This window comes from Cyrtonyx montezumae, unplaced genomic scaffold, assembly GCF_038088225.1.
Source record: "Cyrtonyx montezumae isolate F1298 unplaced genomic scaffold, pur_monq_1.0 scaffold_8, whole genome shotgun sequence".
Lineage (NCBI taxonomy): Eukaryota > Metazoa > Chordata > Aves > Galliformes > Odontophoridae > Cyrtonyx > Cyrtonyx montezumae.
In genome coordinates, this window is record NW_027072089.1 from 92,486,815 (window position 1) to 92,513,118 (window position 26,304).

General features: G+C 39.8%; 1 protein-coding gene across 1 annotated transcript in view; it reads left to right on the forward strand.

Annotated features, from left to right (window-relative positions):
• Nucleotides 1–26,304, forward strand: part of TPK1 (thiamin pyrophosphokinase 1) — a 141,358-nt gene that overhangs the window by 61,971 nt on the left and 53,083 nt on the right. Inside the window, exon 4 of the mRNA XM_065753069.1 lies at nucleotides 10,000–10,111. Coding sequence (XP_065609141.1) covers nucleotides 10,000–10,111 — 112 coding nt within the window. The remainder of the gene's footprint in view (nucleotides 1–9,999; nucleotides 10,112–26,304) is intronic.

Consider the following 26,304-nt stretch of genomic DNA (forward strand, 5'->3'; position numbering starts at 1 on the left):
ACCATTACATTCCAGAAGACATCTGGAATGGCTATTTTGTAGTCTGAGAACACAAATATACCATGTTGCTCATTTCAAAAACAGTGCATGTTTCTCTCTGTCTTGAGGGAATTTTTTATAAACTGTTGTGCTTAATATTTCTTGTCTGTATTTGACTTATCCACGTCTTGACCAAAATTGCAACTCTGTATTCACCTTACATTTATTTTCTGTTTGAAACCTAACATAAACAAAACAAACAATACAACTCTACAAAACAGCAGATGAATGCTTTGGCTTCAGAGATGCTGTTAACATATGAAGCTGTTTGACCAGTTTCATCCTGCCACCAATCAGCTCAGTAGCCAGAACGAACAGTTAATTATATGTGCAGGCTTCCTAATGGGCCATGTGGGGATTGCTGGCCATTAATGAGAGTTTGGTGTTAGCAAGAGAGCCATCCTTTGAAGGGCTGAAAACTGCTGTAGTGATTGTCAGCTGCCACACAAACGTGGTTGCTTTTTATCTAGAGGTTGAAGTGATTCTGTCTTTCCAGTGAACCATATTCAGTTTTTCTCTACAGTTTAGCTCAAGTCCTGCTTCTCAAGAAGCAAATTCCCAAGTCAGAGCTAAGTGGAGCAGAGCAGAGCTATTGGAGATGAGGGAAGGGACTAAGACCCAGATCAGATAAACTTTTCTGAAGAGCATTCTGCCCTGGTTTCTTCCTTTGCAAGAGGTGCTGTAGAGCAGCAGTCAGCTTGCCCTGACTCTAGATAAAGATTCCTCTGATAATCCTTTGTACGTGCATGAGTGTATGCACTCGGACTACTTAAAGACAGAATTATTAATTGCTGTCCTATTCAGTGTCTCAAGTGATAATTGATAAATGATAATTGTTATTTTCTTTCCCAGAGATTCCTTTGTTGGAACTTTGTTGGTCATTTTAAGATTGCAATAAATTCTGGTGAGTTTTAAACTTGCACTTCTCTGAAATCGTTAGTCAGAAGAAACTTTAAACCAATGAACCTTTTTCTGTTCTTTCTCAGTGTTGCCATTTTGTGCAGTTCTCACAAGATTAGTTCTGGTTTAGGTACCTGTATGCATTAGAACAAAATAAAAACACTGAGATATGGCATTCAAGGACAAAATTTGTAATTCAAAACTTGCTTTTTCATCATCTGCTTTAAGATCACTTAGAGCTAAATAGCGCTGCAGCCATGTTTGAATACCTCCCTCATATGGTGCAGAAGTTTATTTTTAAAACATTTAGTAGCCAGTTTCAGTGCTGAATCTGCAGCTACAGATAAAAGATTGTACTATTATAAAAAGTGTGACTGCCTCAGCTTGCTGAGAAGTGATGAAAGGAAATGAACACTGTGATGTGTTTTTGGGGAAGTCTGGGTTGATGCACATGCTTATATTTTAAAAAGAGTAAAAACTCTTGTTTGACAGAAGACTGTCCTGCTCTTCAGTCAGACCATTTTTCCCTGATGTTGACAGAGACATGGACAAATGAACAGACCGATACATTTATACACCTCCACAGATGGTTCTTTTTATATAATGAAGATGACTGTTTATTCAGCTAAACACAGTAATTCTCAATCCATATATACTCCTTTGAAATTGGATTAAAATGCTCATGAGCATTCCGTGAAGCTGAGAAAATATATACAGTTGGATGTATTGTGTTTCCTTCATTTACACATTAGATAATTTAAATTGAGAATTGCCCCTTCCCAGCCCCAAATTATCCAGACACTAGCTAGTTCTTTTGAAACTAGTCAAAAATCAGCTTCAAATTTTTTTCTACCTCAGGTATGCCTCAGAGGTCATTTGGAAGACTAGACTTTTTTCTATTAGCAGAAAAGCCTTTTTCTTTTTGCTTTTTGAAAACTAGTATTGAAAAGTAAAGCGCCCAGTTCCTTGGTGATGTATTATGTAATGAGTGACATCAATTTGCAGTTCTCCTGAAGTTTATTAGTCCTTTAAGTAGTTTGAAATTAATTGAATAGCTTTCTAATATTTTTTTCCAAGGATTTGGCCAGATGTTTTCACTCTCACTCTTTTGTTGCTTTTTTATATATATTTGTCATTGGTTTTACAGCAAAATGTCATTCTTTTTACAGTTCTTTTATGTTGTATCAGGGTTATCCTTTCTCTGCATTATATTACTTTGTATTTAGTATAACCTTACATGTTTTATAGTGGTCCCTTGTTTCATAGGTGCAAATTCTATTTTATTCCTAAACAATAAATAAGAAGGGATGAAATGCTAAGGCTGAGCGTGCTGTCTGCATGTTGATAATTTTGAGCACTCATATGGTGTCACCCACATAGATCCAAGGATGGCAAAAAGTAAATGTCACATGGATATTTTATTCTTTTTTTCCCTGCTACACAGCACAATTTCTTCTTCCTTTCGGTAGTATTTTAAACATTGCTATGTAGTGCTGCTGCATAACTCTTTGGGGATATTCTCTCAGAATTACAGCTCTGGTGACAAATGGAGCACTGGAAAGACACATTCAGCTTGCGGAATTCTTCTGTCAAAAGATACCAATACGACTGTATTTGTGTATGGTAAGATTGGGTTGTGGTGAGGAGGTGGTAGGCCTCTTCTCCCTGATAAGTAATGACAGGACGAGAGGGAATGGCCACAAGTTGCGCCGGGGAAGATTTAGATTAGACCTGAGGAAGCATTTCTTTTCTGAAAGAGTGGTCAGGCACTGGAATGGCCTGCCTAGGGAGGTGGTTGAGGCACCATCCCTAGCGCTGTTCAAGAAGCGTTTAGATGAGGTGCTAAAGGACTTAATTTAGTAGTTGGGTAGAGATAGTGATAGGAGGATGGTTGGACTAGATGATCTTATAGGTCCTTTCCAACCTTATGAACTTATGAACTTATGAACTTCACTACCAAAGATTTAGCACTTATAAGTTTTCATTCCTCTCCTCTCTCTTATAAGTTGATCACGAGGACTTAGGCTTCCTGCCTTTAATGATTTTGTTGTGCTTGTGAATATTCCTCTGTATTCTGAGGACCCGTTTTGTCACTGATGGCACTGATGAGGTTGCTGCAGTTCCCATTGAAATGCTAGGGACTGAAGCTCCATCTGGTAATTAAAGGCTGCACAAATATACATCACACCCAGGTGCAATTTGGAGAGGAAATAGGAGTTCAGGGTACTACAGTATTTTGTTTCCCCACACCTATTCCAAGAAAAGAAAGGATTTTTGTGTAAGCAGTAAATATCCATCTGACTACTTAGCTACAGAAGAAAATGGGGAAAAAATGTTAAAAGGGGGAGGGGGAGGGGGGAGGAATATGAATGATCAGCTCTTCTTGACCTGAAAAACAAGTCCTGGAATATCACAGGTGTGGGGAGAAGTAGTTACTGTCTTTTAAATTAACTACTACACTTCTCTTACTTTCCTTGGTGCTAGAGAAGGTAGGATAGGTAGAAGACATTATCTGGACTCTTCCCCTGTAGAAATGAACAAAATAAAATGAGTAGTTATAAACTAGTGGATGGTGAGAAAGATCAATTTCCATCACTCAGAATCACAAAATACTAGTGCATTTCTAGTAAAGAGCCCTCTAGATTGACAATTCAACCAGAATATTGCATATTAATTAAACAGGCCTTATGGAATCTTCAGCAGCTTGTCTACTTTTTGCTGTTGTCTGCAGTCTATTGTACTCTGCACACTCAAATGGATATAAAGAAAATGATGATGCATTTTTTCAAGGCACCACTAAAAAAGCTAATTATACCTTTAATGGTGGCCCTGCTGGGGAAAAGGGATCAAATGCACAAGCTCAAGGTTAAAATGTCACACTGTGACATGTTAAGGCTTGTTTAAATTTAGAGAAAGACCAGACAATCCGGCAAAGAAATCAGGCAGAGGTGATAGGAGACCTGCATGAATGAGCAAAATGCTCATTGAAAATCTCAAATGTCAGAAGAAAGTTTATGGTATGTGGAAAAAGGATCCAGTAACTTGGAAGAAGTATAGGAACATGTTCAAGGAACATGCTACAAGGAAGTTTAAGGCTCACTTGGAATTAAATCTGGTGAGAGAGATCAAGGACAAAAAGAAGAGCTTCTTTAAATGTTTTAGTAACAAAAGGAAGACTAGGGAAAATGTGGGTTTACCGGTGAATGAAGTAGGTGCACTGGTAAAGGACAATCCTGAGAAGGCAAAGTTAATCAACACCTTGTTTACTTTAGTCATTACAGCTAAAACTGGTCCTTAGGAATCCCGGACCTTGGAGGTAAAAGGGAGAGTCTGGATAAAGGTAGACTTTGCCTTGGTCGAGGCAAAGAGGTTTAGAGATTGTCTAGGCAAACTCAACACACAAAAATCCCCAAAGGGAGGCACATAGAAGTATGAGAAAACTGTCAGAAGGGATTGCCAACCCACTCTATCACCTTCAAAGATCTTTCAAAAGGTTGTGGAGAATGAGAGGTGCTTGAGGTCTGGAGGAAAGTCAGTGTCACTCAGCAGAGGGCAACAAGGAGGAGCCTGGAAGCTACAGGACAGTCAGCCTCACCTCCATCACTGGGAAGATGGTTAAAAACATATTCTGGATGCTATTTCTAAGAAAATGGAGCTGTAGCTATTGGTGTTCCCCAGTCATCAGTACTGATCTGGTCTTCTTCAACATCTTTATCAGTGAACTGGAAGGAGGGGTAAAATGCACCCCAGAAAGCCTGCTACCTGATACCGGGAGGGGTGTCTGACACACCAGAAGGTTGTGCTGCCATTCAATGAGACCTGGACAGGCTGGAACGCTGGGTGCAGAGAAACCTTATGAGGTCCAACAAGAGCATGAGTAATCCTACACCTGGGAAGGAATAACCACATGTATCAGTACAAGTTATGGGTTTACCTGCTGGAAAGGAGCTTTACAGAGAAGGACCTAGGTGTCCTGGTAAACAAAAAGGTTGAACATGAGCCAGCAGTGTGCCCTTGTGGCCAAGGAAGCTGATGTTACCCTGTGGTGCACTAAAAAGAGAGTAGCCAGCCTGTCGAGGGAGATCCTCCTCCCTCTACTCTGCCCTGGTAAGTCCACGTCTGAAGTAGTGTGTACGGTTCTGAGCTCCGTAGTTCAAGGAAGACAGGGAACATCAAGAGATTGTACAAGTTGATTAGGGGCCTGGAGCCCTTAATAGATAATTCTTGGTTTTAGGGTTTTCCTCTACGTTTGCTGTGTACTTTTCAGTATTTTATGGTAGACTGAAAAAATGTTATGGAATTCCATTTATGTTACTGCTTGAGCTTCAGTAGAATAAGCATCTCTTTAGGGTTGGACCTGGAGTAGGTCAGGAATAATCATTTATGGCATTTGTCAGAATAAGCATCTCTTTAGGGTTGGACCTGGAGTAGGTCAGGAATAATCATTTATGGCATTTGTCAGTCTTGAAGATATGTCTTTGAAAAGAAATTAAACCTCCAAAACTCCATTTTAATGTTGCTTTTGTCTTTCCAGATATCTTATTTGCTTGATAAAATGTTTTCATCCCTTCAATTTCATGTCTATTAGCAGTATCTGTGCTGCTGACAGTCTTAACTACTGGCGGTGTCCAGACTGCAGGTCTGTGTTTTTTGCACGTGATTGCTTTTTTTCTTGTCAGTCATATGCACCTGATAGAAGACAAATAGTTGTCTTACTCACGTCTGATGAAACAGGTGTTGGGCAAATGGGATGCATTTAATGTGCTCGATTAATGCAAATCAACATTGACCTTGCTCGATTAATGCAAACCAACATTGAAGTTCACACTCAGGAGAGTCTTACTAGGCCTGTGAATGTGTAAAACTCCTGGATCATAAGTTCTTTGTGGATAATTTGTACATTAGGCATACAGTAGGAAACACTTAAATGTATAACCTTGAGGTAGAGTAAATCTGTTCATTTTAGCAGTGCCTACCTCCACAGGGATTTCTTTTAATACCCTTATCATAAATAGGAAGCACGTGTTCATTAATTAGTTCTGTTAATGGTTAAAATTTGTTTGCTGCCTGGGGTTTTATTCACTCTAGTATCATCATTTTATAACGTGCGGGTCTTGAAGGATAGGATTAGTGGGGCTCTGCTGGGCAAATAACTGATTTACTTGAGTCCATCCATTTAATGCTACCCACATTAGATAGTAAATGTCAGCAGGATTGAGTCCAACGTTTTAAAGTATGGTCTCAAATTACAGTAAATTTCCTAGGTTGTCAGAGTGCCTTCACAGCCACTGATATGAAACACAACAGCTTTTAGACTTCAGAGTTTTCAGTGGAGCTGAGCTGTTGCTGTCGAAAACAGCAACAAGAAGCTGTATTGTCTCAAATTATGTGTTGGTGAGTAGCATTCAGGTAATAGCAACTTGGCATTATGTATATTTGTTATAAAAGACAACTGGTATCTTAGGGTTATAGTAGATCTTTTTAAATACAACCCTCTGGGAAGTTTGGCTGTATTTATTGTGCTCAGAATCTCAGCTGAAAAGCTTTTGTTATTGTTAAATCAAACTCTTACAGAACTAATGATTAATAGAAATATTTCTAGAACTTTGTTTTTACCTTATTGGCAGTCATGATATTTGATTATGAACATAAGTGTTCTCAGCTTGGTTTCATCCTTGTTCCTTTCCTCCTCCTCTCTGCTACTGAGACAGTATTAATTTCCACCCATTTGATTATTTTATCTGCATACCTTTTTCTGCTCCCAGCTGATTATGTACTAAAACAGACTGTGGTTTTTGCCATTTCCCTAGGTAACACAACAACATCAGTACTTTGCTTTTTGCTGCTGTTGTTTTCAAGCGTATGCCGCTGCTTATGTAGGAGTCATTGAAAGAAAGATGATGTAAACAAATGTTTTATCAAAAGATAATGGAAAACAAGATCCAGATAGTGGGATCCAGGTGTCTTGCAGCAGTTGGGCAGACCTCAAGAAATCCTGTTTCTTTATTGTCCCAAATGTTGCAACAAGAACAGATGAAAGAATACTGCTTGTACCTCACTTTTGAGTTTAGTTATTCACTGGATTTATTTCTACTGGACAAACTATCAGGACAGCCTGAAAATTAGAGTAAGATTGTTTTGTCCTCTAATCTTGTAACTAGTTCCTTTACCTTCCCTGTTACATTTCACCTCTCTCAGTCCTTCGGCATTTCCAACATCTGTTCATAAATATCTTCTTTTCATCTGTACATTTTAAAGCTTCAGTTTCACTCCTTATTCCTCTCCAGCATCCTCTTAAGTCATGAGAGGCCTTGTGTGTCCATTTCTAGCCTGCCAGCTTCCAGGTTTTTCCCCTTCAGAATGCACTACTGAAGGTTTATTCCCATTCTTTCTCTCCTTAACTGTGTTTTGTCGCTTGTTTTCTATTTCAGAATATACATGCACCGCAATGCATTCAGTCAAGTTGGTCTGGAAAGCGCTTGGAGAAGTCTTTTCTCTGGACTTCCGTCAAGTCTGAGTGGGGTTTCTGAGCACAAATAGCCAGAATCTGACAGCTTTTATCTGGATTTTGTTCACGAACTTACAAGTTTTTAACCAATTATTTGAGTGTCTCGGTATGGTATGTTGAGTGCCTCTGATATGGTATATGATAAGGTGCTGAACTTAGAAATTGATTTTATTTCCAGGCATGACAGGTAAAAGAATGAAGAAAATAATGCTGCCAATCAGTCAGGTTTCAAAACTGACTTAATGAGATAAAAATCAATGCAGACATATTATTTGCCATTATTTTATCACCAGTAACATTCAGACTGGTAATATTTGTTCCTTGTGCTAAAATGTGAAAATATTTCAGTTACCTTTATCAGAGGCAAAAATAAACAAACAAACAAACAGACAAACTGTATGCTTGAGAAGGACCGATTTATGTAGTTTGATTTTGATTTTATTTTTAATCCTTATTTTGGAAAATAGAGTTCTGCACAAACTGAACAGTTTCATATTTTTTTTGTGCCAGTATATAATTGTTACTTTAATTGCAGCAGTTTAAATAGAACAAATTAATACTTGCATTTGCGAATTACAAGTTGTGAACCTCCTTTCCCTCAGCAAACAGCATTTTCATCTTCTGTGGTTGAAATATGTGCACTTGAAACTCGAGGATAAGCTTAGGCACCTAATTTCCTGTGTGACAGACTTGCAGTGCTTGGTCTCTAGAGCCTTCCTGCATTGGCTCTTAATCTTTTTTTGAGGAAGAAATGAGAACATCATTTGTTTTGTTAGGCTGTTTTTCCTCTCAGTAATCATTTCTGTTTTCTGTCTCTACTTGCCCCAGTAAAATTAGGTCCTTACTGATATATTTACAGAAAAATCTTAAAATCTATCTTGGTTAATAAGTGTATACCAGTCTCCAAGCCATGGGTTTGGCTTAACAAATGAGAGGTTTTAGAAAAACATATATTGCATTTTAATATTTTAATTCCTGTTTACCTACTGCATTGGATTTAGCCCTTTGTGCTCCTTGTATGACAGTCCTCTGGGCTCATGACATTTGAGATCTGGCTTTTATAGAAGAAAGTCAAGGTTCTCATATACTCACTAGGACATGTGAATTGACATTTTGGAGAAGTGTCAAATATTGGAAGACTTGTGATAAAATCCTGAATATTGGCGAGCTTCTGATAATGTCATCTTTTGTTTTACACATTTACTTCATGAGAACAAAAAGACAGATTTATGCGTAAATTTTGTATAGATAAGGATTAAATTCAGTAAGCTGGGCCAGAATGTCAGAAAATGAAAAATGCAAAGTTAATAACAGGTGGGCTCAATTTTGAGTAATACAGATCTTTATTAAGTTCTCTATGAAGCACTTTTACCTCTCTGTTTAGTAGATGAATGTAGTAATTTTTTTCCCTTGAGTAGCTCTGCGCAGCAGTGATATGTACGTTCATTGAGAACAGACAGTCCCAGTCCTTCATCCTCTTCTTCATGATCATCTTTGTTATAAGCAGCATCTGCAATTCCATCATGAGACAGCCTGCATTTGTATTCCTTTTCTCTCTCTCTCCATACTACAAGAAATAAGTGGTATGGCAAATCACATATCTCAAAGAATATCAAGCCTGAATTTATTGCATCTCTACATTTGGCAGGCAGGCATTCACAACTATTACAGAAATACACAGCCCTTCACCACATGAAGCTGGACACCCTAAGAAGACAGATGATATTGGATCAGTCATCGTTCTGCCATGCACAGTCAAAGATGTGCAAGCCATGTAATCCAATACTCCCTAATTGGCAGCATTTTCAAGGTTCATTTGTTATCTGAGAGCATGACACATATTGAAGTTGTTTCTTCATAATGCATTTGGCATTAACAGGAGAATCTGTCAAACACCTCAGAAGTTTCTCTTTATCATTTGTGGTCTTCTTGTTGCTAATAGTAATAAACAAGTAACTTTCTCAGAATTAAAACTGAGCCATAACTCTGAAATTCACCTTTTCCCTTTTGTTCTGTGCAAGATTTTCACTATCCACTCCTCACTGGGACTGTTGATATGCTGGTATATGGAAAGCTGCTCACCTGAGATCTATGAGTGCTGCTTGCAAGCCTGGTCACAAACCCACTGTCATTAATAGCTGCTGCTTCTCATATATGCCATAAGCTTGGTGGTTACAAGCTGAAAAAATGTGTTTTAATTTCTCTTTACTGTTAGTACAAGCACATTTTTGTGAATATTTAGCTTAATTTCTTCAGCACCTAGGTCAGTTTCTACAGGTATTCCTGCTTGCTGGGAAAAGTAAATGCTTGAGGAAGTACATGGAATTTTGCAGATGTTATCAAAGAAATGCAGGAGTTTCGGCAGTGCTCTGACTGGTGTTGGTTAAGACTCACAGCAGTTTAGATCAGGGGAAAAAAAAAAGAATGAAAATTAAAAATGAAATTTCTAAGGACCAAGTAGCATAACTTTGGCTGAAAAGGGCCTGCAACTCCAGCTGATGTCTCCCCTCCCTCTGCAATGATCCTGAACCTCAGTCCTTTCTGTGTCGCAGGGCAAGCACAAGCTGCAGGTGGATACAGGACTGGAAGGTTCCTGGTGTGGGCTCATCCCAATTGGGAGCTCCTGTGACAACGTGACCACAACCGGTCTCAGGTGGAACCTTGGTAAGTCAGAGCCACCTTTGTCCTTGTGGCCACACACCTCCATGTAGCTGAACAGGCTGAACGTCCATGCCAGCCTCAATGCCACCTAGGGGCTTCCTGCACTGGGCAGTGGAGTGTGGCACTGCATTCCTGCATCCCTGCTGGGCAAAGTGTTTCTAGGAATGAAGTTTAATACATATATATATATATTTAAAACTGAGATATTGCAGGCAGAGACATGTTTACAAATTGGGAATCACTGAGCTATTGAAGTTGAACATTTGTTGGAGTTATGATTAATTGTCATCTTGATACATTGCCCTCTAGGGAGAAGAAACTGGGAGTGCCTGAAGTCCTACTTATAAGTCATAAAGTTACACCAGGCAAATAATTATGTGATAGAGATTATTAAAGCTGCCTTACTTCCCCTGAACTGCTTTACATGCATTGTCTGTTTGTCAACTCTGAATGACTGTATCTTTGTCTTTTTTTCTTATTTTATTTTAAAATGGGCAGATAACTTTCTCAGACAGCTATCTGAGAAAGATTTCTTGACAAAAAAGAAAATTTGTACTCATCTCCATTTTCCTGCCCACTCTTCCACTGATTTCACTGAGTGATTTAGGCTGTATTTAATAAAGAAAATAATGGGATATAAGTATGGCATGAATTTCAGGTTATGAGAGACTTGCCAGATGGAGATATGGAGATCTGTCTGACTAGTGAAAGTTTCATTCTCTTAAACTGAGTTTTAAGAGCTGAATGTTTAAGAGATTGTCTTTTATGTTTAAAAAAGTGTAATGTTTTCATTTGTACTGCTAAGTACAGTTGACAAGTAAGTTATAGAATCTTCCTCTTCTCAGTCCTGCTGTGCAGTGAATTTTGTGGCCAGTTAAACTGAGGAACCAGCCAATTCTCAGCAACTTTTCTACCATTCAGAGTGAGGTGAAGTTCAGATCAGCCTTACAATAATGGGGGAAGTCTTTAAAGCTTACATTATTTCATGAAAGACTGCTAGATGGATCAAAACGTGTTGGGCTCTATGAGGTTGCTGTCCTTTCTTGAGATTTTGGTTGATTAGTTCAAAAAACATGTTATTTGTAGATTAATCTTTTTTTTTTTTTTTTTTGTAGTTTAATGTAATACATTTCATCAGTTTTACAAGGTGCTCACTAGAAAAACAGTAATTTTAAAGGTTTGTCTGCTATCACCAATGACATGGCTTTGTTACTCCTGGAGTTATGATTTGCCTTCATGTGCTGAAACTAAATTTCACCGTGTACAAAAGAACGATATATGTATTTTAAACAAAGTTCCCCACACTTTAAGAGGAAGCAGTTTGCCAGTTTGCCTGTCCCAATTTGGGGATAACACAGTTGAAGATATAGTGGTAACAAATTGTAATAACTCATAGCTAGGATTGGGTTGAGAAATTGTTTTCTTCGGTGTCTATAATTATGCTGTAACAAATTTCTTCAGTTTGTTAGGAGAAATAGGTAGGTATGGACCTACTGGGATTTTTATTACATATAATTCAGTCTTTTTCTTTGGGAGACACAAAAGTATTAAGTGCCTGTTGTTTCATGTTAATATGGCACCACCATCCCTTCTCCTGGTCCTTCTTCTCCATTTCCAAAAGGGAACCTCAGGGCTTTACAGTCTTCCTTAGTGATGTGTACACTGCATCCTTTTATAGGTTACACTTTCATTCTCAGTATTCCTGTTTCTGATGAGTAGAGGGAGACTTCATGGCCTTGATATGGTTAGCTGATGGAGTGGGAGCTCAGGTGCTGTTTTCCTTGATCCCTTAGAAAACAGAGAATGATACTGAGAGGAGGAGGAAAACCCACCTGATCAACACATACCTAAAAGGTTGGTGCCATAAGAGGAATTTTGGTTTGTTTATTTTTAACATTTTTAATATTTAACATTCAGCACCAGGCCTGCTGGCAACTGATGGGGTCTGTATGTGTCAAAGGTAGAAAAGGATTCTAACCCAGGAATTGGGAGGGCTCACTGAGAGAGCTTTAAGCTAGGTTTGAAGGGAGAAGGTGATAAAATCTGTCTCACTTGAGATGAACCTGGGGCCAGTGTTCCAGGGGCTAGGGATGAAGTGTGTCTACCTTCATGCACACAGCATGTGCAACAAACAAGATGAGAGGTAGTGCGACTGTAAAACTGTGACTTAGTCAACTCTACCCAAACGTGTCTGGATCATTCTCATGGCTGGAATGCTTCAATGGAAGGCTTATAGCCCTCTTTAGGAGGGGTGGTGGGGTGGCTCTTTGTGTTAGGGAGCATTTTGATGTTGTAGAGCTCAATTCTGGGAATGATAATGTTGAGTCCTTATGGGTAAGGATTGGGGGAAGGCCAACAAGGCTGACACTTAACTAGTATGAAGAGAAGATTAAGTGTTCTGTAAACAGTTGGCAGAATTCAAGCAATTGCTAGTCCCTGTTCTAATGAGGGATGTCAACTTACTTGACATTCAGTGGAAATAGAATACAACAGAGAAAACAGTATAGGATGTTCCTTGACACAGGAACAGAAGCTTTATGACACAGCTGCTAAGAGAGCCTACCAGAGGAAGCATTCTATTTTACCTAATGTTTGACAAACAGAGAAAGAATAGTGGGACATTGTTTGAGTTCTCCATTCTTGGAGAAATTAGGATGGATGTCGGACTGTAAGCTGTTTAGTACATTGGTCGGGAGACCCTTGGGAGTCAGTCCTGAAGTACAAATGGCTCCAGAAAGGCTGGACATTCCTCAAGAAGGAAATCTTAAAGGCATGGGATCAGGCTGTATCCCTGTTCCATAAGATTAGCCAGTGGAGAGGACCAGCCAGGATGAACAGAGAACTTTTGCTAAGATTCTGGGAAAAAAAAAGAGACTTTACAATCTTTGGAAGAAGGGTCAGACATCTTGGGAATAGTTCAGGGATGTTGCTAGGGTATGCAGAAGGAAAATTAGAAAGGCAAAAGACCAGGAAGAACTTAATCTGGTCACCATTGTTAAATAAAAATTGTTTTTTCATACATTAAAAAAAAATCTTTTTTACTACCAGCAAGAGGAGGGCCAAGAAGAATCTCCATCCTTTATTGGATGCAGTGGGTAACATTACCAGTGAGGATTAAAAAAAGGCTGAGATTCTCAATGCTGCCTCCACTTTTGTCTGTAATGGTGAGATGAACTATATTTAGGGTATTCAGCCTGAGCTTGGAGACTGGAATGGGGTGCAGAATAAACTGCTCACAGTTCAGGAGGAAACATTTAGAAACATGCTGCTCCACTTGTACTCTTACAAGTCTATTGGACCAGATGGGATCATTTGTCCTGAGGGAGCTGATGGAAGCAATTGCTAAGCCAGTTTCCATCATTTATCAGAAGTCTTGGTCAACTGAGGAGGTCCTAGATGACTGGAGACTTTTGCTAATGTGATGCCCATCTACAGGAGGGGTTGGAAGGAGGATCTGAGGGGATTAGAAGCCTGTCAACCTTACCTCAGTATTGGGAAAGGGTATGGAGTAGATCATGTTGAGTGTGATCACTTGACATATACGGACCAACCAGAGGATCAGGCCTAGCCAACATGAGTTTATGAAAGGCAGGTCCTACTTAACCAATCTGATCTCCTTTTTATTACCAGGTGACACACCTAGTGGATGACAGGAAGGCTGTGGATGTAATCTACCTAGACTTTAGTAAAGCCTTTGACTCTGTGTCCCAAAGTATTCTCCTGTAGAAGCTGGCAGCCCATGGCTTGGACAAGTGTACTCTTTATTGGGGAAACAACTGTCTGGATGTCTGGGAACACGGAGTGGTGGTGAATGGAGTTAAATCCAGCTGGTGACCAGTCTCTAGTAGTGTTCCTCAGCAATCAGGAAAGGTTAATATCTTTAATGATGATCTGGATTAGGAGAGTGAGTGAACCCTCAGTAAGTTTGGAGACAACACCAAGATGAGAAGTGTTCATCTGCCTGAGAGTAGATAGCTCCTTCAGAGGGATCTGGATAGACTGGATTGATGGACTGAGACAAACTGTATGAGCTTTAGCAAGACCAAGTGTTGGATTGTACACTTTGTTTACAATAACCCCATGCATTGCTACAGGCTTTAGACAGAGTGCCTGGCAAATTGCATGGAGGAAAAAGATCTGTGGGTATTAGTTGACAGCTGGCTGAACATAGGCCAGCAGTGTGCTCAGGTGGCCAAAAAGAGCAATGGCATCCTGGCTTGTATCAGATATAGTATAGTCAGCAGGATTAAGGAGATGATCATCCCACTGTATTAGGCACTGGTTAGACAGCACCTTGAGTACTGTGTTCAGTTTCAGGGCCTCTCAGTACAAGAAAGACATTGAGGCCTTGGAGTGTGTCCAGAAAAAGGCAATGAAACTGGTGAAGAATCTGGAACACTGGTCTTATGAGGAGCAGCTGAGGGAACTGGGATTGTTTAAAGAAGGCTCAGGAGAGACCTTATTGATCTCTACAACTACCTGAAAGGAGGTTGTAGAGAGGTGGGGGTTGGCCTCTTTTCCCAGATGACTAGCAATAGGACTAGAGGGAATGGCTTTAAGTTGTGCTAGGGGAAGTTCAGGTTACATATTAGGAAAAATTTCTTCTCCAAAAGTGTAATGAGGCATTGGAGCAGGCTGTCAATGGAGGTTTTCAGAAAAAGCATAGATGTGGCACTGAGTGACATAGTTTAGTGGTCATGATGATGATGACTTGATGGTTGGAATAGATTATTTTAGTGGTCTGTTCCAGCCTTAATTATCCTATTATTTTTTTCTCTACATTATCACCACATAAAAACAAGCAGGCTTTCAATCAAGGTTTTTAATGCTTAACACTGATTATGTCTGAGCGTATCTAGATTGCTGTGCTGATGAAAATGTGCAAATCCTTCAACAGGTAGTCAAACATTGTACAAACTACAGGTGCAGTCATGAGATTTCATAGTCTCTGAATAGAAAAAGACAAGGATAAATAGCTAAGACAGAAGATGTACTGGAGTTGCAAGTAGGATACCAAAGCTCTAATTTTAATGGCTAAATTAGATAAACCTGAAAATCATTTGTTTTTCTGCCAGCTGAAAAACAAATGCACTTGTTTTCTTGATTGTACTTTTAATTTAGTGTAATGCAGTATTTTTTTGTGTCTGAGGATACAGCATGTATGCATGCTTTTTGCACATTTATCTTAGTTGATCCAAGCAGAACATTCTTTTATTTTAGTTCTCATCTTACAGAGATGAGAAAGTATTTTTTATCCAAGCTTGCTATTGTGCAGTACACATTCAGAATACATTATAAACATATTCTTTTCATTTCCATAAGGACACAGATCTTTTCTCTATTTAAATCTGATTTACAGCATAGGAATCAGATAATGCTTTATCTGATTGGACTTACCTGTCTGCTTGCTGACAACAGCTGATAAATAAAGAATAATCCAATCATGCCAGAATTACCCACCATTTGTCATTAGATCCTCTGTGGTGCTTTCATGGAATTTGAATTAGGATAGAAATCAGCTGCAGTGCTCATCACAGAAGAGATTAGAAGGCAGTGGTAGACTTTTCTAAGAAATGGTTCCTTTTCTAGGAAATTAGGAAAATTAGGAAATATTACCAGATTATTTATTCTTCATCACTAAGGCATTTGATATGCTGTACGTCATACCTCTACTAGAAAGGTATAGATCTATATTAATGTGCGTATGCAGTTGTGCTTTCCAGATAATTTTCATGCAAATTGATTTTGTTAGGCAGGAAGTAAAATGGATGTAAAATGTTGTCATTCAAAAAAGTCCCACTATCATTTCACTTCAAAAAGCAATAACAATAGCAACAGGAACAAGATTTTCTTCCTCTGACTGTACATACACTGACTGCTGGTGTCTGGTGGAAAAATAGGATCCCAAATCTTTTTGATGCTGTTTAAATTGTTAGTAGAAGTGAAATCTTTGCTCTGTTATTTTTTTCTCTTCATTGGGTTTTTGTTGACATTGGGAGCTGCAAATGGGACTAACAGATTACACAAGTAGTGGGGCTCTATGTGTTAGGAAAGTATGCAAAAAAATTAGTACCTCCTTTAAAAAAATTTTTTTTAAAAGAGAAAAAGAAAGCATAAGAGTAAGGTAGCACTCTGTAAAAGAGTCATAAATTAAGACAGTGGATAAGTATGCATGAAATAGCAATGCTATTTCTGTAAACACTCCAACATTTTTGATAACAGAAATGGTTTATATCGCATATTTTACTGTGCTTGAGGAAGTACATACAATTTCTGTGACAGAGAGAAAAAGCAACGCAGCTGAATTCCCCGCCCTTCCTCTCTGCTTTGCTATCCTCTCTCCTCTTGTGTTCTTCACTAGTAGCAGACTTCCCAGTCCACTAGATGGGATCTATCTGCAGAGCTTCTAGTGATTTGTTTTTCCCTATTCATTGCTGTGTTAGGACCCTGGATAGTGCAGTGACAAAAAAGATGATGCTGCCCCCAAAGCTTTGGGTGTTTTTGGTCTTTTGCAAGCTATTTCCCTGCAGGAGTGCTGCTGTCTGCCTCCAAGATCATTCATTACATGGTGAGGGGTGCCAGCAAAGCAGATGTTCTGGAGGGGGCAGTCTGGCATCCCACTGGATCACTGTGAGTCAGCATATCAGCAGCAAGGGCACTGCTTAGCATTGCCTGTGATGATACCACTTGATGTACGTTAAAGGATAGATGAATACAGAGCTACACAAGTAGTGCTTGACTCCTAAAGCTGGAGGTGCATTTTCTCTTGAACAGCAGCTGCAAAACACAGCCAGAACTTGTGAAGGAGCTTGAGGTGAGGGTTTGAGTTTTTTCCTGTCACACGTAAGAACATCCTGAAATAAACTGGTGGCACTTACATATCTTTAGCTATGTTGCCATGGCACACTGCAACTACACAGAATAATTTCATTATTAATAATAGTGTAATAATTGAGCTGAGAGATTGTCAAGAGGGAAAAATACTGTTTTTTCCCTTACATCTCCTCTGTTACTTCAGTTCCTTCTGTTAATGGAAATATCTGGAGATGTGAAGAAATAGGTGTTTTGCTTCAGCCCAGTTTTAGTGTAGATCATTCTCATATCTTTGGTTGCAAATTATTGGTGAGGATCCTAAAATCACTTGAAAATCAGAAACAACCTGCTGCCACTGAAGGATAGGACTTGTAAACACTAAGCACCTTTCTGGGGAATATACAGTTGTGTAGAGTGCTACCATTTAGATTGATGTGAATACAGAGGAGTTCTATGGATTTCAGTGTTGGCTCTGAAATTTTCTCAGTGGGTTTTGAAGCCTAATTTGTCCAAGAAAGAGACCTTGAAGTTCATACTGAAGGTGTTTAGTCCTTGAGGAATTCTCATCAGCCAACCTGTCCATGTGGATATTGGGAAATCATCTCTTTTGAACAATTGTAGAGGCAGTGCTGAAACATCACTGTGCATTTGAATGAAAGTCAAGTGAAACACTGTCCAGAGTGCACATACTCATTTGTCATATCCCTTGCAAATATATTTTAGTTGTTTTCATATTTAAATGCCAAGAGCCATAATTAATGTAAGAATCACACTGCTAGGAGATTTCCAAGTAAGCTTTCTGAGGTGTGTGGTTAGTTTTTGCCAATTTCCAATGTTCTCTGCAGGATCGCAAAAGAGCAATTGATCTCATCATGAGAAAAAATCAGTCATGTTTGGCTGGAGTCTCCTAGAGTTTTAAAATAACTTTAAAAATTGTATGTGATGGCTCAGTTAACAAGCAAACAGGCTATTTAGATTTTGTGTGAGTTCTAATTAGCAGAAGTGATCCCTCCTTTCCAATTCACGTATGGATCTTTATGTTCTGTTTGGATCTTAGTAGAGACTCCAGTATGTGATTGATCTCTTCTCCCCAGAAACACAGCACTGAGGGACATCTTCTGCACTTATCTATTCTTGTACCTTACTCACAAGCAGTTCTGTTCCCTTTTGTATGTCTCAATTGTTCATTTGTTGCTCCTTTTCCAGATGCTTTGTATGTTGCTTCTGAAGGGCCTGTGCACCCTTTTTTCTTTCCCTGTTTTTGAAAGTAGGTGTTTGTGGAAAAGACAAAGAGGTAGATTTTTCCTTCCTGTTGCATGAGGTTCTGGAGAGGACAAATATCTGGTAGATGTCATTACTGACTGTTGTTGTACACTTCTACAAAGTTATGTTTTGGCTGTAAATTATTTATGGGATGATGATTAATCAACCAGTAACAACTAATGTAATGACTGTGTTCTGAAACTATTACTTTTAAATGCACATAACAATTACAGATCACTAAGCAAATCTGTTCTTTCAGGGGGGTTAGAAAATAAAAATTTCTAATAGATAAATGCATATCTTGCTATAGAAGTAACTGTGGCTTCTTTGGGGCAGTAAATGCATATGGTGGAATCAGAGCAACAGAAGGAAGGGGAAGAGAAAGAGAAAGAAAATTGGAATGCTAGAAGATCATATTTGGGATCAGAGATGGGTTTTGGAGAGAAGAATGGAAATATAAGGTCAGATTATGGGGAGATATGAATGCAGAGATTGAGAAAGTAAAGCCAGAGATGATTAAGTAGACAGTTTGTGTTTTGAAGCTCTTAGAACTAAGTCCACAATTTCTGGTGGTATTATTTCTCTGCTGTTTCCAACCCCTCATTTCCCACTGGTATTTGGGGCTAACAATCTACAGCTGGTGTCAGGAGGCTGCTCAGCTCAGGTGTTCTCAGAATCTATCACAGGCATTGATCCAGTTGGAGATATGGCATTAGCTATTGGATTTAAAAACAAGAAGAAAAGCTTCCTCTTACTTTGTAATCTCAGGACCACCCATTCAAGAGTTGTCTGGAGTTTGTGTTCCAGCAGGTGCTTTGAGGACATACACATCAGGTGTTTGTTTCTCCAGCACCCTGAGGTTCCTGAGGGCTCTATCCTGGTCCAGCAGAGCACAGAAGGGTGCTCAGTAGTGAAGCCTGTGGAGACTATTGATGTTGACATTCATTTAACTGTGCCATTGCTCTGGAGCAGCTGAGCAGGTGCAATGGCATTATGGGTTCTGTTGTAGTGAGCCCCACAAGGAAGCTGCTGAGGGCTTTAATGTGCATGTGTTCAGTGCAGCTTAAATCCATACAGAAAATAAAGCAAAAATCCTTAACAAGAAGTTCAGAAGTTTCTGTCTACTGAAGAAGTCTGGCCTGCTTGGTTAATGTGACCATATAATTAAAGGATGAATGGTAAAGAACCTGGATTAAGACTTCACGGGCATATTTAAATTCCAACATCCCATAACTCTCCAGTCCCTGACTTCACAACCTTGTATTTCTTCAGTCATCCTCTTTGCCTATTGTAACCAAGTGCAAGTGTATCCATGGGCTACTAACAGGTGAGTGTGTGTAGCATGTCTCCATGGATCAGTGCAAGTCTAGGTCTGTATGCAGTAGCCATGCTTGCTGTGGTTTTCAGATTTTGAAGTTTCCTCCTCTATTTAATAAAATATTGATAAAACCAAAGAAGCACTTCAAACAAGTCAAAATATGTTTAATGTATTTTAAGTAGGTGGTGGTACATGTCATAAAATAGTAAATTCAAGCAATTGGGCAAGAGGTCAGGGGGTCCTATAGTCTGTATAGATTGTTCTATAGCAGTATCTGTATACTTAAGTCACTCTTGAAAACCTAAAAAAAAGTTGTCTTTTCTAAGTTTTCAATGTCAGATGTTCCTTCATAACAGTTTCTCCATAAAGTCTGCTCCAATTAGGATTTTTTCCCTTTCTTTATTGTACAAATACAGTCTGGGATGAATAGATTTTCCTGCTGCTAAGCATGAGACAGAGTATTTATATTCTAATTGCCAATAAGAAGCCTCAAAATTGTATGTTAGAGTTTTCCAAATGCAAGGCGTTACTCTATAATTTACACAGGCAGCAGCAATACCACTGTATCACTGCTGATTGGCATGCCACTTAGTGATGCCATTTGTAAGACAATTTTCTAATCAGCTGCATGAACACTTGCACTTGCTTGCTTCTTGACTTAAAGCTAAGAAGTTGGAGAGAATGATGTGGTTGTTTTGCTTATTAAAAGAAAGAGAGGAAAAACAGTTACAAAGAGAAATATCAGGAGCTTTTCCATTCTATAGAGCATTGATACAGCTTAAAACATACAATTATAAAAAGCTTTAATCTGGATTAAGAATTTAAAAACTTAATGTAGAATTTAAAATTGTGCTATGAATGAGTCAGTATTCTTCAGGGTAGTTTTTCATTGTATTTTGAAATTGGGTGATGGCGACTTAAAATTTTACTATGTTTTATATTTCCATTCATTATTTAATAATAATTACAATAATTTTCTGTTGAAGATATTTGAGTCTAGTCAGTTGAAGGTGAAGCGTGGTCAGTTTTGCATTTGTTTTACATGTCAAATCTTAGTTTTCATTTCCATACGTTTAGCCAACCCTTTCTTCTTTCTGCCCCCCCACCCCCCCAAAAAATAAATAAATAAAACCCACACATTTTCTTTATATTTAATTATTTTTAATGTATTACACAGAACATCTTTAGTTTTTAAAAATGTTTTCTAAAACTCATGTAAACTAGTTAAGCGTGTCTGCCATGGAATCAATTCATCATATGGTTTAAGAGGTTTTAGCCTTTAACACCTTGAATATTATGTTCTGCTCTGGGGTTCACAGCGTAAAAGAAAGACATAGAGCTGGTGGAATGGGTCTGGAGGAGGCCATGAGGATGATCCAATGTCTGGAGCACCTCTCCTACAAAGACAGACTGAGGGAGTTGGGTTGTTCATCCTGAAGAACAGAAGGAAGACCTCACTGCAACCTTCTAGCACCTGAAGGAGGTGCCAGGAAAGATGGAGAAGGGACTCTTTGTCACCAAGTGTAGTGATAGGACAAAGGGAAGCAGTTTTAAACCAAAAGAGGGGAGATTTAAGTTAGATATTTGAAGGAAATTTTTTACTCATGGGGTGATGAGACACTGGAACAGGCTGCCCAGAGAAGCTGTGGATGTCCCATCCCTGGAGGTCTTCAAGGCCAGTCTGGATGCGGCCCTAGGTAACCTAGACTAGTGGGATGTGTCCCTGCCCATACCAGGGGACAAGATCCCAGTCAACCCAAGCTGTTGCATGAGCCTGTGGACAAGATGAGCATCAGCTGACCCATGTAATTTATGAACAGCTTTGATACACAGAAGTATCATAACTGTCTGAAATTTTCAAACCCTTACAAACTTACTTTCTCATAATGTGATCCAATGTACACTGAATCATTAATATTAATTAATATTTAATATAAAAGCATTAGAGCCAGATGCCAAGCTTGTGGAACTAAAGGAAAAACTATACACTGGCTCAGTATGGTAATCTAGAAGTACCTCTGTCCCTTTCTTCACTGAACTATGAGAGCTTAGGCCCCAGATTTATCCAAAGGTTTAGCCTCCCCAGTATTTTCATGCTTGTGGCTGATTTTGTGGAATACAGGAGGATTATTCTGTGTGTAAAGCTAAACATCTGCACGAGTACAGGAACTGGGAAGTGACTGTCCCCCTGTACTCAGATCTGGTGAGGCCGCACCTTGAGTACTGTGTCCAGTTTGGGGACCCTCGCTGCAAGAAAGACATTGAGGCCCTGGAGTGTGTTCAAAGAAGGTCAACCAAGCTGGTGAGGGATCTGGAGCACAGGCCTTATGTGGCTGAAGGAGCTGGGATTTTTCAATCTGGAGAAGGGGAGGCTCAGGGGACACCTTATGGCTCTCTACAGCAACCTGAAGGGAGGTTGTAGTGAGCTGGGGGTCAGCCTCTTCTCTCGTGTGACTAGTTACAGGGCTATAGGGAATGGCTTCAAGCTGCACCAGGTGAGATTCAGGCTGAATGTTAGGAAACACTGCTACTCTGAAAGAGTGGCCAGGCACTGGAACAGGATGCCAAGGGAGGTGGTGGAGTCACCAAACCTGGAGGTGTTTAAGAAACATTGGAACATTGTGTTGAGGGACATGATTTAGTGAGAGCTATTGGTGATGGGTGAATGGTCGGACTGGATGATCTTACAGGTCTTTTCCAACCTTGGTGATACTCTGTGTGTGTGTGTACATGCATACTAAAGTTGAGTTCTGAAGCAAGAGAGATAACCTTCAAAAATGCCTGGAAGGGCATTTCTGTATGCCAGATAATGTCCTAGAAACTTCCGTCTCCATCTCCATGGCTAGATGTTGGTGCAGGTTCCCATTTGAATCTAATACTGCAAAACTCCCTTCCTTAGATCTGCACATTTTGTGTATTACTGATCTCTGTAGTGATCTTTTAAGTGTCTTATAAGCAGTCATGAAGTTTTCACTGAAATTTCTAAAACCATTAGAATATGATATGATGTCTGCAGAGCTGCATAAGAACAAGACACCCAGGACTGAGTGAACCAACCACAGTAGATGTGGATTTGGGTGTTTGGCTTTTATTCCAGTGCTGAAAATTACACCATTCTCCAGCTTTTTCTGCTGTGCGTAGAGCAAAATTTTCAGTCCATTAAAATGCAATCCAGAGTGGCCAATGCAAGGAATTTGGAGGCGAGTGTGGAAAATTTTCATCATTTCCAGGGCTGGAGTTAAATATTAACGTTAACCTTACTACTACAAACCTTAGTTGTAGTAGAAATAATTAAATATAATTGCTTTTCTGTTTAAATATGAAACGTTAGTGTGCGTACCTTGTAGCAGCCTGAAAATGAATTTTTGACAATGCAAATCAATACTGGCAGTGCTCTGAGAGACAGCTCTTTGCTGTGCGTGCACGTAGAGGTTGTGCTGTGTACCTGCAGCATGCACTAGGAAGGCAGGCTGGAAGCTAAGCCCATGCCGCTTGCTCCTCCCTGCAGTCTTTTGTTAGGCTACATGCTTGCAGAACTGAAATGTTAAAGACTTGCTTGGAATTTTGGGAGGATTCCTGCTGACAATTCCTTTTGCATCCCTCGGGCAAACGTTGCTGTCAGTGAATCTTAAGATTAGCTTGTATTCCTTTTACTGCTACCAGAATTACCTGAGCATCCCAGCTGAGTGTCCTCAGAAGAACTTTACTATTGTCATATGTTCTCTGTTTTACCCCATTTTCCAACTTTCCAGTGTAACGATCGATTCCCATGCTGTCTGTCAGTTGCGGTTTTGCAGCAACACTTCCTGATTTTCTCTGCCAGTTTTGTGGTGTACCTCCTGCGATTCCCTTCTCAACAAACCCTTCAGTGGTTACCTACGATGAAGACAGTCTTCAAGAAAATAAACTGTTACTGGTTACCATGGCTCACAGCACTACTTGCTGACTGAGTGGGCAGCACAACAGGCTGGAACCAGGGATGGAACACATCATTAGCTGCCATTAGTCTCCTGTGCCTCTCCTCCAGCTGTTTGTCTCATTAACTCTTTGGGGCAGGGCTAGCTGTTAGCCTGAGCCTGCACAGCACTCCTCATCCTGCCTGTAGTCCTGTGCTACTGGAATAACGATGATTGAGTGCCGCAGGGAAATAACTCATAGAGTTGCAGTTGAAAGCTAATGCCATGGAGTGATCCCTGATTTTAAATAAATGCATATTTTGAATTATGTTAGAGACTGCATTTGGGTTGTTAGCCTCAGAAATTTTACTGTGGGAAGGAAACCATTGTTTAACACACAGTGCCATCTACAGAGCAGGGTGTACAGAATAGGATGTCCAGCTTGCGCTTCATGCATTACATGGATTTTTTGTTTGTCATTTTTGCTGGGTCTTTTCTTGTCAGAGTACAGCTGCCATTCATAGCTGGAAAGCATATGAGAAGTTTCAGCAGGTGCCTGCAGAACCAGAGCACAAGGATGCCGATCTTGTGTGATGCAGTTTGAGAGCCTGCAGGCTGACAGAGCTTCATGGTGATGTGCAGCACTGCGACTGCTGCTCTCAGCTGCTGCTGCTTGGGAGGTTGGTTCTGTTCCCATCATACCCAACCCTAACCCTAACCCCCCACCCCCCAACAACTGCCGTGTACAGGGACCATCCTGGGGTCTCTGCCTCCACTCAATACGTATTCATCACATTCCAAGGACATGGACAGAAATTCCAGAAACGACTGACATCTCTGGTGGTCATGGGATTAAAGCTGAGTTATTTTTGCTGTAAATTTAAGGGGCCATAGCCCAAACCAGTTCCCACTGATGTACGTTGAGCCAAGGTATCTGTTTTGCCATTTCATCTTCAAAAATAGGACATCTACTCCACTTTCATATCCTCATTTGACAACAAGTTTTGAGACTTCCACATTTTGTTCTTGAGCTTGCACTTACACATTTACACAAGCCTCCTGTCCTTCAGCTTATATCTGCTTAAGTTGTTCTCACAAAATTCTTATGATTCAGTCTGGTTTGTGTGACAAGGTGGATGAAGCCAAAAAATCAGACAGAGTAACTTGGCATGCCAATGTCAAGCAGGTATTCCCTTTGTTACTGTGCTGGATGCATGGGGGATCACTCCACCAAGCAGGCACGACAAGGAAAGCATTGACTTCACATTTTCCAAGAAATAGGTTGCATCTCAGAATGTGGGGAGGGTCTGTGTGCCTATCTGGTGGTATCTTTGCAAAACCTTTAGGGGGTTGCGCAACAGCAACTCATCTTCATGGGACTTCCCATTTTGTTGCAAACAGCAACTCCACTTACCTTCATTGGATTCTCCGTTGTGTTGTAAACAGCAACCCTACCCACAGTTTTGTTGTCCTTATCTTCACAGGACCACCCCCGTACATCCCCCCTCCCTCCCCATTGAGTTACGAACAGCAACTCTACTTGTCTTCACTTAGCTTCAACAGACCACACATTTCTATAGTCACTCTGTTCCTTCCTAAAGTTACCTGTTTGCACAAGCTATGAGGTCTAGTTTAAACAAGGCTATGAAAGTCTCCTTAATTCAGGGAGAAGGAATCCATGAATTTACACCCTGGGAGAGATGGGTGGAGGGGAGAAGGGAAAAAGTAGAGAAATGGTTCTGGATGAAGGGAAACGGTGGCAACAAGCTAAGGAAGAAAGCTCAGTTTACTAAATATAGTAGTGGAATGTGAGATAATACAATATAATACAATATGATTAGAATTGAAGCTAATAAATCAAATAACTAGAAGAAATAGAGAGTTTTTGAAACCAAAGTCCTTCCTCTAATGCTGTAGGTGAAGTGGCCAGAGAGCAAAAATGGGAGTAAATCTCATGACTCCCAGCTTGTTTCCCTCAATCTTTCCCTCAAAATGGAAAACAGAAATGTAAGCAACAGTCTTCTGGGAGTTGTAGTTCATTCTTCTCTTCTGAAACCAGAAGACCAGAACTCATGGCATATAATCCTCAGAAATACAGTATTATCTCTTTAACTGCCAGTGCACTTCATAATATTATGATGTGGAATACTGATCAAAACCAAGAAACCATGACAGTGAAACACACAGATACGTCTCCTTCCATCCTCAGGGATCCATGCTTTCTGTAATTCAGCAAATTAAGCAGGCACTGAAGAACAAACTGCTTTCTGTCCTCTATGGTCCAGCTTCTGAACACTGGAAGTCCTCTGACCTTTAAGCTCTCACTAGCTCAGGACACAGAGTTTAGCGTCTTTGGGTTGGTGAGGCTTAAAAAGGGAAATGGGAAGGGAGAACTCAGAATAAATTCTGACATCCAGACAGGCAGGAAATAGTTCTATGGCGGCTTATCTTGCAAGCAGAGGAGGAGAAGGAAAATGAAGGGAGATTCTGTTTTTTTATAGTTAGATGTGAGGTGCAACATACTTAAAGTCTCAACAGAGATGAATTAGGGTGCTGAGTGTCCGGACAGCTGAAGTTGTGCATTAAGCAGGGTTTCTGAGCATGCTCTGCTGTTTCCCACCTGCACTGTCACCGTCAGTGCATAGATAAGCGTGGTGAATGTAAGTAATAATTCCTTTTTATTTAATATACATTAAACCTGAAAAGGGACAGAAGTATGAGTTAGCAGAGAGCTGCAAAATGTGAAGGTAATTATTTAGTAGATACCCTATACATTTCCAACTTCAAAGTGGTTTTGAGCTGCTTAAGTTTGGCAGTTCTGTGATTAAAGAAATGGATGCAAATGGTAATTGTAGCTGATGTGTGACAGATGAGGGCTTTATGTGTTTACAGTTACATAAACTCTT